The sequence below is a fragment of the Drosophila albomicans genome, chromosome 3 (genome assembly GCF_009650485.2).
Source record: "Drosophila albomicans strain 15112-1751.03 chromosome 3, ASM965048v2, whole genome shotgun sequence".
Lineage (NCBI taxonomy): Eukaryota > Metazoa > Arthropoda > Insecta > Diptera > Drosophilidae > Drosophila > Drosophila albomicans.
In genome coordinates, this window is record NC_047629.2 from 49,577,137 (window position 1) to 49,589,284 (window position 12,148).

A 12,148-nucleotide genomic window follows, 5' to 3' on the forward strand; every position below is an offset into this window, starting at 1 on the left:
TTTTTAAATATTTATTAGTTAGCAATTATGATTACCACAATAGCAAAGTAAATATTACAAGTAAATGTATTTTTAGTGAACGTAAAGGATTTTATTTTAAAATGTGTTATTAATAAAAATCTATTAATTAAAATAGCAAGAAAATCAATAATCTTAAATTCGTTATTCTTCGCATCTTAAATTTTCGCTCTCCTGTCGTAGGATTATTTGGACTGCTTGCTGCACTGCTTTGCGTTGGTGCTTAGCTTGGGTGCTTGGCTTCCACCACATGCGTTCCACTAAGTTCCACTGGCATCCACGTCACGTTTACACAGCACAAGCAGAAGCAAAAGCCGCGGCAGAAGCCGAAGCCGAAGTGGCAAAAGAAACAACAAAAACAACAACAACGTGAGCATTTGCCATTGTCATTGTAATTGTGATAGTGAGTGCGATCGTTGTAGTTGTTGTTGTCGCCTACATTTCTTTGCCGCACGCACCTGTAAGTGACAATGTGTGTGTGTATGTGTGCGTGTGCGAGTTGTCGTTTGTTGGGTTTTCTCTACCTTTTGCATTCTTAATAAATCAAAGTGAAGAATATATAAATTGGGCGTCGCATTGGTTCGTCGGTCGCAGTTCGTATTTGGAAGCCAACGGTGCCTCACAGGTGTGCGAGTGCAAGCTTTGGTTTACTCTATATAGACAGATCTACTCAGATCGCGTGTGAAACATACGCCTGGATACGCCAAATTGGATTAACACACACATACGCCCCGACACACACACATCTGTATATAACTCACGTTTAAAATCGATCGCAAAGGATTATTACTATGTGCATTAGCAATTAAGTGGAAAGTGGAAAAGAAGTCAATTCAAATTTAGAAAGAAGAGTTCTCGTGATATACAAAAGTGATAAATATATATACATAACATATAACTGAACAATTTGTGCAACATCATGTGGAAGTACATTTGTGCCCTGATCTTCTTGAGCGTCTGCTGCAACGCGGGACCACTCAATCAACAGGTGGGTGATGGATATCGAATTTGATTCCGATTCCGATTCGTTTGGGTTGCAATTGCAGACGACTTCCGTTTACTAACGGAAATCGAAACGGTCAATGAAAAACTGTTAATGAAATGTGCCTTCTGGCTTGGCTTGCCTTGTCGAGGCATAGTCTGAAATTTTAATGGAGTTGACTTAGTCATTCCATACTCAAAAAGTGTCGTCGTCTGCTGCTTGTGACATTTGCATAAGCCTGTCTTCACTCAGCTAGTGCTTAGTTGGTATGCCAAACGTTTAGCCTTTTAACGGCTAACTGCAGCGCTGAGGAGTATTTTTAGAGACAGCTGCAGGTTTGCTTCTTCTACTTCTGTCTATTTATGGCTGACAAACTATTTCGCCGGCTTTGGATGCCAACAGACCATTCATTCTCTTTGGCTCCAAGATGGGCAACGCGATTGGCAATTGGAATGAGACTCATAAAGACATCGAAACCGAGTATTTGGTGCTAATATCGCACGGAAAAACCTGTAAAAATAGCAAAATGATAATGAAACAACAATAGCGAACATATGAATACATTAAAATGTATAATTTTTATTTATTAAAAACCAAAAAAATTGAGCGTGATGAGTAAATTGCGGCAACTTCAGAAATTTATAGATAATATTTTCAAAAAAGAATGAAAATAACATTAGCATAATTCTACTCTTTGATAAAGTATTGGAATTTTTATAAGTCCAGTAAATTTTCATGCATCTAGAATCGTTCCACATATTATTTATATTTACAAAAATTAATAATTATTAATAGTAGAGAGAAATGTTATTTCTAGAAAAAATAAAAATTAACTTCCAAATTAAACATCTTCAAAATTACCACAAAATATGATATCATAAATAATTATAATACTAAAAAGGTTTTGCTAAATTTGCTACGATCACTTCATAAAATCCACAAATATTCCAGAAGCTTCAACCAACTTTAACTTCATTTCCCCCGCCAAAATGTTTTTGCTGCGTGACTGAAAGCCGCCAGCTAGATTGTCCAAACTAATTGAAATGCATAACTGAAGTGTATAAATAACAAATCGATATGGTTAAAAATATGATGTGATAACATTCAAGCGATTCAACCGAACCATTCGAAAGTCCAATCGAATTGCAGCGTTGACCAAAAAGGTTAACCAGCTGCCAGGTGCGAAGTGCACACAAGTGAGGGAGGAGGGTCCCAAAAAATAGATAGTGATATATAGGGAGGGGGGACATTGGGTAATTCAGTTTTCACTTAACGCCAAAAACTAGAACACAAGTGAAATTTTTGTTTCGACTGCCCTCTTAGGCACGGTTAAGGTATAAAGACGTCACGTCACGTGCTGCGTTGTGATTCAAACGCGCAAGTTGCGCATGCGTCGCACGTAGATCGTTAGCTGAATGACCGCCTGTTGGGTTAATAATAATATCTTTCCTATAATTTCTACTCAGAGGAAGAATATGCCCATAAAGGCACGCGAGGATAGCGTTGTAATGTCTCAGGAATCTCAGACGCAGACGGAGACAGAGTCAGAAGTACAAACGGAAGCGGAAGCAGCTGCTCCCTTGGTGGGCACTTTGACATTGCCAAGTAATGCCACTTCGATCAGGGCGGACATCACGGATAGCTTTTCGTGTGCCAACAAATCGTATGGCTACTATGCTGATGTGGAGAACGATTGTCAGATCTTCCATGTCTGTCTGCCAGTGACTTACGCTGATGGCAAGGAGAACACCTTCCGGTGGAGCTTCATTTGCCCCGAAGAGACCATCTTCAGTCAGGTAAGCGTAGCACAAATTCTTTCTTTAACTATATTAACACCTTTACTTGCTTAGGAATCATTCACTTGCATGCGTCGCGAGGATATGACCATCGAATGCGAAGAAAGCTACAGATACTACGAGCTGAATAGCAACTTTGGTGTCTCCACGGAAGAAGAGAAGCAACCCGCAGCTCCAGCCGCCGAGAACGAGCAGATTGATCAGCAACCCGAGGAGAGCGAAGCTCCCGCAGCACCTGCCGAACCCGCGCCCGAGCCCGTCGTTGAACCCGCAAAGCCAGTGAAGGTGCAGAAGCCCAAGCCAAAGCCAAATCGTCGCAAGCCCGCTGTTACCTACAACAAGCCCCAGAGGAAAGCACCTGTTCCTGCCACGTCAGCACCTGTCGTTGAGCCTGTTGAGGCAGTTGAACCCGAGCCTGTAGCTGTTGTTGTTGCTCCTGTGGCAGCCAAGCCAAAGCCACAGCGTTTTAATCCCAGACCCAACAAGGAGAAACCTCAGACCCTGAAGCCTGCCGCCCCCATTCGCAACGAACTCTTCAATGCCATCCGCAAGCGTCCCGCCATCTTCAACAAACCCACCACAAAGCCAGTGGAGGAGAGCGAAGCAGCTATCACCGAGGCCATCCAAGCTCAAGCGGAGCTGAGTGAACCACAGCCCACTTTGAAGCTGCAGACCATGTTTGTGGACACAGCTCCAGTTGTTCCCGTGCAGGTTGTAGAAGAACCTGTGCCTGAAGCCTCTGAACCTGTGGTTGCCATTGCACAACCAGAGACTGAGTCAGAGTCAGAGCCAGAGCCACAGCCAGTGGAGATTGCAGCTGAGCCAGAGCCAGAGCCAATTAAGACTGAGATAGTAACTGAGCAGGATGCCCCAATTAAGATGGAACTGAGTGAAGTGCAACCCGTTGAAGCCTTTGAGGAAATTCCTGCTGTGATTGCCGAGGAAAAGCCACAAGAGATTGAGCAGCCAGTGGAGCAGCCCGCAGAGGAGCAGCCAGTTGAGTTGCCTGTCGAGCAGCCAGCTGAGATTCTAGTAGAGCAGCCAGCTCAGCAGCCAGAGGAGCTGCCAGTAGAGACAGAGGAAAAGCCAGCGGATGAACCCGTGCAACAAATTAAGGAACAGACAGCTGAGCAGCCAGCAGAGGAGATTCAGGAACAGGCAGCTGAGCATCCAAATGAGACGCCTGTTGAAACGCCAGTTGAGACTCCAGTTGAGACCCCAGTTGAGACTCCAGTTGAGACACCAGTCGAAACGCCAGTTGAACAGCCACAGGAACATGAAGCAGAACAGGAAGTGCAACAGTCAGCAGAGCAGCCAATAGAACAACCTCCACAGCCAGAGAGCAACCAAATCATTGAAGAGTCCAAACTCGAAGCAGCTCCCGCTATTATGGAGCCCAGCAACTCCAACGAGGAAGCCCTGAATAACATTGAAGCTTTGGAGGCAGCCAAGCCAGCTGATGCGCCCGAGAGTCTGCCCGCCACACCCGAGATGGCTCAACCAAGTCCTTTGGTGGAAGAGATGCTCGACAACAGCGGCAACATTGATGAGAGCATGAAGCAAACAGCTGGCGGCTTCAAGCCTGTGGATCCTGTCATGGCCGCCGAGGCAGAGCAGCTGATCACCGATTTTTTGAATACGCTGCGCAAGCATGAGGAGAAAACTGAGACTGAGTTGGCCAGCGCTGCCATGGACATGGCCGAAACCATCGAGCAGCAGCCACAAGCACAAGAGAGCGAAGTGAAGCCAGAGACAGAGTTGCTTAAGACACCTGAGGAGCAGGCAGACAATGTTTCTATTGAGGAGCAAAAGCTGCCAGAGCCAGAGATTATTGACAAAAACGCTTCCGTTGAGGAACAACTGCTGGAGGGAGAGACCGAGCCAGAACCACAACCCAAACTGAAACTGACGCAGGACTCTCCTATTTATAACATTATGCAACTGAATCATATGCCCGCTGACTATCAGATTCCAGTGCAAGTGGTCTCAATGCCAGAGCCAGTAGAGGAATCTAAGCCAGAGGCCGAGTCAGAGACAGCACAAGAAGTGATTCAGGAAACAGCACCTCAATTGCCAGCTGAACCAGAGCAGAAGCCAGTGGAGACTGAGACACAGATGAGCTTGGCCACAGCTGCCTATATGCCACCCATCAGCATCGATGACATTGTGGAGCTCGTCAAGGAGCGTCTCGATCAAAATCCCAAAAACGAGCAGCTTGCACCCATGGAACTGATCCTCACACCAGGTGCTGCAGCTCCCATGGCGTTGATTCAGAGCAACAGCGAAGACAAGCAGGAGACACAGCCAGAGACAGAACAGCAGTCAGCACCTGTGGCTGATGAAGAGACAGCGCCAGAGATTGCACCTGAAGCTTCTTCAGCAGTCGAGCCTGCTCCCGAAGTTGCCTCAGCTCCAGTAGCCGAGCCCGAGCCTGAACCCGCGTCGAGTCCTGAACAAGAGGAAGTTATCCTACCCATTTACAAACGCATTTCCATCGCTGAGCCCAGCATGTCCAAGGTGCAGACGGCGCCCGTGACAGTCAGCAAAGTGGAGGAGCCAGAGCAACATTCGGATGAGCTTAAAACCCAAACCAAAATGGATGCACGCAAGCGTCGTTTTCTGTTTCGTGCTGATGCCAGCTAAGGAGCCACCTTTTTTCTTTGTGAGTTCTCCTCAAAGCACTGCAAAAAACCCGCCCACATCGCCCACATCAAAAGCACAAAACCATTAAGCCGAAGTCCAGTCTAATCCAGGAGGCAACTCCCAACCACTCGACTGTCCAATTGACTGTTCGGCTGTCCCACTCATTTGCACCTAGGCAAACTTTAATGACTATTTTTTGATTTTCTAGTTTTATGGCCATTTCTGCACTTCTCAAAAAAGCGCACACGAGAGTTGAAATTTTAAGTTTAGCATTGTTGTATCCTTTTGCGTTAAACAAACAAACAAACAAATACAAAACAAAAAAATTGAAAAAAACTTTTAAATAAAAATCTTAAAAAATTAATCAGGTATGTAATTAATATTTCTTGGTGGGTGGGATCTTCCACGTTAGCCAACTTCATCGTGCATTGGTTTGAGTGTTTGACTTTGGCAAAATGAGCATTCAACCGCTGAACGATAGAGATGGCCAACTATAATACGACCTAAACAATTCGTCACACTAGACATCATTTATAATAATCACTTACTGAAGAGAAACTAATTAAACTTAAATTAATTATTATCAAAAGAGTAGATAATGCTAATAGTAAAATACATACTATAAATATTAAGTGGTTAAATAAAAAATGTAGAATGGAATAAAATATTAATGACTATATTGGAAAAAAAAAGTTTAAAAAATCTATTAATCTTTTAGTTGAGTGACGTCCAAATACGTTGTAGATATAATATTATGAAATGAATGAGCTGTTAAATTGCTGAGACAATAATTAATAAATTCAATTATGATAAAAGTCGCTTAGAAAGATCACAAGGCAACTAACCTAACATGCCGGATATTGGAATCATTTAGCCAACGATGATACTGGCACATTATAGAGTAGGACAACATCATTAAAAATAAGTAAGAAAGCTACCAAATATACTGAATAATTATTAGTTATAAATATGTACTATAACATTCATTCCAGATGGTCCAGTGGACTGGCAGACAGAGGGATAGGCGGATAGGGATATAATGTCTCGGCTATTGACGCCGATCAAGAATACATGCTTAAATTTTCTATGGTCGAAGATGTCGCCTTCTATTTGATACTCACAATTTCTGTATATGGGTAATTCTCTGAGGGATGTCGCGTGCAACCAGCTTTTCAGTTACAAAAAAAACATATTCTGAAACAATTTTAAAAATAAGTAAAGGTTATTTTTATAGCTCTAGATTAGTACTTTAATTAGAGCTAAGAATGGTTTTGGAATTTTTTTTCTGTTTTGTTTTCTTCTCTGACAAATGCAAAAATTAACAAATTCGTTCGCAAAACCAAAAAATGAACGAATTTATATATTTTATCGTAAAACAGAATAAGTTACTAAAATCAATCTTAGCTCTAAAAATAGTGCTAATCCAAAGCATTAAGAATAACTTTCACTTAATTTTAAAATTGTTTAAGTTTATGTTTTTTTTTTGTCACTGTAAAGCTGTTCGCACGCGACATTTACCAGATAATTACCCATATGCTCGTTATATGCTTGATTTAAAAAAGAACTAACAAACTTAATTTAAAAGTATTCGCCACAAGTAATAAAAAATGTTCAGATAAGACATATTGAACACACAGTGATGATTAATTAATTGTTGCTTGTCACAAAGATAAACACCTTACTTACATATAATAGTTATTTTCATCAGATTGAGGCTTCTGACAAGTAATTAATTTAGTAGTAACAAATTGTACGAAATGGACAAGCTAAAAAGCGTCTTATCGACCAACGTTTAGTAAAAGTTAAGAAGTCGATAAGAATAGCATATGTTCTTGGAAAGTAGTAAAAGTGATTCAGCTGATGTAGACACAAGTTATCGAAAGGTGCAATCAGTTAAAGCGACAACCAGTTAATTACAGATACGATGACTTAGAGATAAGCATAGGAAGTAATCAGAAAAAGACAAAGATGGCAAAAACTTGTTGGCTGCTTGGTTTGTTGATTGTATATTTTAATTTTATTTTGACGTAAATGATTAATTGTTGTTTACAGTTGCTTTATGCTTAGGCTTTGGGTAATTAGCTGTATGAGGCTACTACCAGGTGAGAGACAAGGACAGCAAATACTGGGTGACAGACAGAGAGAGAGAGAAGAAGAATATGATTAACAAAAGGCAACTGCAACTAAACTGCACTCTGCAGTCGAATAAGTAACTATGACAATCACAATTGACACGACTTCCGCACCCCGGAGATAATACAAAAAAGCACACACACACACAAACACACATACATATACACATATACTGAGGGGAAAGTCCCAATCTACGCCTCCGTCTCCTGTTCGAGTTCCCCCGCCTGAATCTCCTCGGGCGTGCGCAGATCGATGGCAAACTTTTGCCTCGTTGGCGTGATTAAATCGTTGTGTGTGTCATCCACTTGATCCTCCCCAGAAGCCTCTTTCACCACCCGCGAATAGTCCTGGAAGGCGGCAGAGAGGGCAAAGGTCAACTTGCGTGCCATGGCGCGACTGTCGCAGACAAAGGCATGCACCTCAAAGGGATGCGGACTCGTCTCGTCCTTGACCACGATCATGGCAAAGACACGTGTGTAAACTAAATCCTGCACTCCATACGAGATCGTATCGATGGGATAGCTCCAGTTGTTGATGCTCGCCTTGGGCGAAATGATCTCCAGCTGCACTCCTGAGGTCGAAACTTTCAGTTCGCAATTGGGCAGCACTTTGTTGGGCGGCAAATTCTTGGCCACGCCCACCATAATGTCCACCGGGCGGCGGGTGTATTTGATGCCCCACAAGCCTCGCGATGCCTCCGAGCCAATGTATTTGACCTGCAACAAAGTGGGAAAACCTTTATAACAATTGTGGCTTGGCTTTTTCAAGTTACTTCCGGACCAAAGCCCGTTATATGCGACACTCGCTGAGCGCGCGACTCATTTGCATCCGATGCGAACCGGATGTGGGGCAAACACAGAGCTCAGCCGAAAAATGCTCAAATGCGACTTTAACCAACTCTCAGAGAGTCAACAAAGCGTGACGAGTGCGTGTCTCTCGGTGGAGGAGTTGGAGTTGGAGTCGGAGTTAAACGCACTGAAGCACACTCTCAGCATACACAACAATTTAAATATCCATTTCGGTGTGAAATGATGCGGTCTGTTTGGCGGTACGAACCTTGAAGGTTATGGGCAAATCCTCCACATTCACTTGGCTATCCAGATCGCTGTTCGTCGTCGGCGTCGTCGGAGTTGTTGGCGTTTTGGGGCTACTGATGTTACTGGAGGCCATGTTTGTGTTGCTTCAACTTGCACTTTGGATTCGCCACAATTTCAACTGCAATTAAAATAGATTTGTAGTGCACCGTTTAACACTCAGCTGTTGCCTTCTCTCCTCTCTCTTCTCATTCCTCGACTTTACCATAGTTATCTTTTGGGGCTTTTTTACATGCTTCACTTTGCACTGTTGCGAGTTTTGCGCTGTTTTGTTTTTGAATTTCGTTTTTTATCAGTGTTCTAATCGCATTCTCTGCGCTCGCTGTGTTCCTCTTGTTGCCGGCAACCGAATGCGACTAACGTCACCCACCAGGTAGCGACAATGCCAGAGGTGTGTGTGCCTCACTGGCGGTGACGGTGACGGTGGTGGTGGCGGTGTAGTTCGAGGTAAAGTTAGAACTAAGGCCAAGCCCATTGCGCATTCGCTGCGCTCGATCTCTCTCTCTCTCCCTCTGGGATCGACTTCTCTTTCTCGCTTACTCTTTCTCTAATTATCTGACGCTCTCTCGCATTGTCTTTCTCTCTTTCTCTGCGCTTGACAATTTGAAAGCTGCGCTCAGCGCAATATCATAAAGTGTTTGAAATACACTCATTTTATGGGCATTTCCGGATTGTCAGTTGGTTGGCAAACCAACAAGAAAAATACTTAAGATAGAAATGGTTAAGTCTGTTAAGACTATCTTTTAGTTTAAGGCAACTCAATAAATAGAATGCCACACTTTGAAAACATTCACGCTTGAATCACAGCTTAAATTAGTGATCAAACAGCATTTGAAATGCTTAAAGACCAATCTGTCTTCATTGCTGGCTTAGTCAAACTAATTGGTAATTGATTGCAACGAATGTTCCACTTTTATTTTAAATGACCTTCAAAGCTTTGTGCTTATCTTTGATAAGCATTTTGGGGCACTATACTGTAATAAACTTTAACTAACAAAATATAGATTATTAATGCATTAGCAGACTTCAAAGAATTTAAATTAATATTATTGTCGTCAAGTAATTTAAATGACGTTTTAAGTAGTTGAAGTGCTAATGAATATTATGCTATCAAGTAATATTTAACAAAATATTACTAATCTATATTTTTTAAAATATTCCTTGATAGCCTAATATCCATTAGCAATTGCTTAAAACTTAATTTAAATTACTTGACAGCAATAATAAATTCCGTATGAGCATACTTCAAGGAAATTTCATGAATACTTTTGTCAGTTAAGTATTGTTTAACATACTTAAAATATTAATGAATGTTATGCTATCGGCCAATTTAAGTAATGTTAGATATAGTGGAAGTGTTAATAAATTTTATGCTATCAAATAGTTTAAGGTATTTAATGTTTTAAGTAGTTAAACTGATAATTTATATTAGACAATGTTTGTGTTGTTTATTTAAAGGAAAATACTTTGCTTAACATAAACTGACAGAATTTCCAATACTTAAAGCTTTATATCAATTTTTTCAATTATGTGCTTTATGTGAAGTGATCTGTAATTTTTTTAAAACAAAAAATGTAATGTAATGTAAAATAAAATTATTTCAAAATGAATAAAGTATACAAAAATTAAAAAATCTATTATTTGTTAAAATATATTTTACTTATTTTTAGACGTGTCTCGCTCATGGAAAGTGTATTCGTCATTCGATCTGTTATGTATCTAAATATTTATTGAGCTAGTTTTTGTTGCTCTGCACTTGAATGAGATGCATTGTTGTCTTTGCTCTTGTGTTGTGTTGTGTTTGCCGCTGTTGTTGATGTTGTTGATGTTTTTGTTGTTGCTACTATTTATTAAAAATGCAATATTAATACTTCCGCACTGGAGAGTGTGTGCTGTGAAAGGTGCACAGCTGATAGCGGGAGGTAGCCACAGCCACAACAACAACAAAAACAAAAACGTTGCTGTACAACAATGCAAGTTGTTGCATGTGTACAAGTTAATGACCAAAGAGATTAAATTAAAATCAAAACTGTAACGAAATAAACGTATTTCATTGCTGTTTGCTGTTTTGTTGAATTGTTCAGTTCGCTTAATATGACGTCACAAAACAAATACAAATGCGAGCATAGCTAAGGGCAGTTGCGTTTTGTTGTTGTTGTGGCTGCTTTTTATGGCCAACGACCTGGGCTGGTAAGTGTCGACTAATTGCAGGTCGGTTTTAAGTTGGGCAGAAGAGTTATTCTTGTGCTGATGTTATGCCAGAGATTGCGAGATTGTGTAACGCTATTTACGACGCTATTTCTTAGCCAATTTCTTTTGCTTTCCCCGTTGTTGTTGTCTTTGTTGTTGTCGCATAAAACCGGCTGTGGAACTGGGAACTGGCACAAACAAATAGACAACTCAGACCTATAAATAACACACTTCTATTAAGTTGTTATTTAAGCCTTAAATGTGAATTTGATAAGTTATAAATTTCAGCTCAGTTTTTCACTTCACTTTTTGTGTGCCGTCATTTTTTCTATCAAAAATAAATCGAGATACCGTTGTTGCCTCCCTCAGAGTTAATCATAGGCTCGCAGCTCACAGCTGACAGCGTCGTAATTATTTCCGATTTGTATTCGAAAATATTTGTTGTTTGTAATTCGCTGCGCTTCGATTCCGCAAGCTTGTTTTTTTTTTTTTTTTTTTGTTGTAATGTTATTTCTCGCTGATTGAGCGCCCCAACTCGATGATATATAGAGAGATATGAATATGGTACATGATATATAGTATACTAGTTGAGTGTGACAGCAAAGCCGTAACCTAATTTATATAATTTTTTTCCACTGTTTAAACGGCCAGAGTCCAAAGCGAACAGCGGAAGCTGCTCATATAAGCATATCTCCTATTTAATTATGATATATACTTGTATGTACACATATATATAACACAAATTATTATGGCTTAGAAGAGCAAATAATTGTTGATTATTTACAATTCTGCACTGCTGACTAATTCGTATTGTGTTTAAGTTTTTACACTGTTTTATGCGCTGTCTTCTTTAACCAACGCTTATCACAAGCGTCGCGTTTCTGGGCTATCTTATCACACACTCACACACACACTCACACGTACACACGCACTCGAAAACAAGTCACACTCACACAGTTGCAAGTTTTGTTAGCGCATTGCTTAATTGTATTATTTTCATTTATGAGCTTTATGTCATTTGTAATTTGCGCACTTTGCCTCAGTTTGATTTCCGTTTTTGGTTAGATAAATCGTTCGACTATTTGATATTGAAATTACCGTGTACTTTTTTTCTCTGCTCTTGTTCTTATCACAGCGCGAGTCTCGCATGCAGTTTTCGTTTGTACACCTGTTTCGTATGCGTCCGATCGCGCGACTGAACTGTGTGAAAAGCGATAAAGCACTTGCAGGTAAACGTTGCAGCGCCCCCCAGCGGCTGAGTCATGCACTATGCTGTGGCGTCATTCTTATAA

At 41.0% G+C, this 12,148-nt stretch overlaps 2 protein-coding genes across 3 annotated transcripts; one reads left to right on the forward strand and one right to left on the reverse strand.

The window, feature by feature from the left end:
- The first annotated feature begins 583 nt into the window (after positions 1 to 583).
- LOC117568977 (titin) lies at positions 584 to 5,745 on the forward strand. Its single transcript, XM_034249937.2, has 3 exons — positions 584 to 1,006; positions 2,467 to 2,796; positions 2,851 to 5,745. Exons 1-3 carry the CDS (start codon positions 938 to 940, stop codon positions 5,437 to 5,439), a joined length of 2,988 nt encoding a protein of 995 aa, XP_034105828.1. The 5' UTR covers positions 584 to 937; the 3' UTR covers positions 5,440 to 5,745.
- Positions 5,746 to 7,400: 1,655 nt separating this feature from the next.
- On the reverse strand, positions 7,401 to 12,148 carry LOC117570965 (uncharacterized). 2 transcript variants are annotated; one of them, XM_034252908.2, is made up of 3 exons: positions 8,872 to 9,026; positions 8,629 to 8,787; positions 7,401 to 8,288 (listed from the first exon to the last, which is right to left on the reverse strand). In XM_034252908.2, exons 2-3 carry the CDS (start codon positions 8,740 to 8,742, stop codon positions 7,764 to 7,766), a joined length of 639 nt encoding a protein of 212 aa, XP_034108799.1. In that variant the 5' UTR covers positions 8,743 to 8,787; positions 8,872 to 9,026; the 3' UTR covers positions 7,401 to 7,763. The 2 variants fall into 2 exon arrangements, with proteins under 2 accessions (XP_034108799.1, XP_034108798.1); XM_034252907.2 differs by lacking the exon at positions 8,872 to 9,026 and adding an exon at positions 11,955 to 12,148 and having other exon boundaries at positions 7,402 to 8,288.

Excerpts from the sequence above, each read along its gene's own strand:
- LOC117568977 (XM_034249937.2), top strand. The coding sequence starts at position 938 with ATGTGGAAGTACATTTGTGCCCTGATCTTCTTGAGCGTCTGCTGCAAC. Across the intron at positions 1,007-2,466 it reads CGGGACCACTCAATCAACAG|AGGAAGAATATGCCCATAAA; the intron begins GTGGGTGATGGA and ends ATTTCTACTCAG. Across the intron at positions 2,797-2,850 it reads AAGAGACCATCTTCAGTCAG|GAATCATTCACTTGCATGCG; the intron begins GTAAGCGTAGCA and ends TTACTTGCTTAG.
- LOC117570965 (XM_034252908.2), bottom strand. The coding sequence starts at position 8,742 with ATGGCCTCCAGTAACATCAGTAGCCCCAAAACGCCAACAACTCCGACG. Across the intron at positions 8,289-8,628 it reads ATTTGCCCATAACCTTCAAG|GTCAAATACATTGGCTCGGA; the intron begins GTTCGTACCGCC and ends ACTTTGTTGCAG.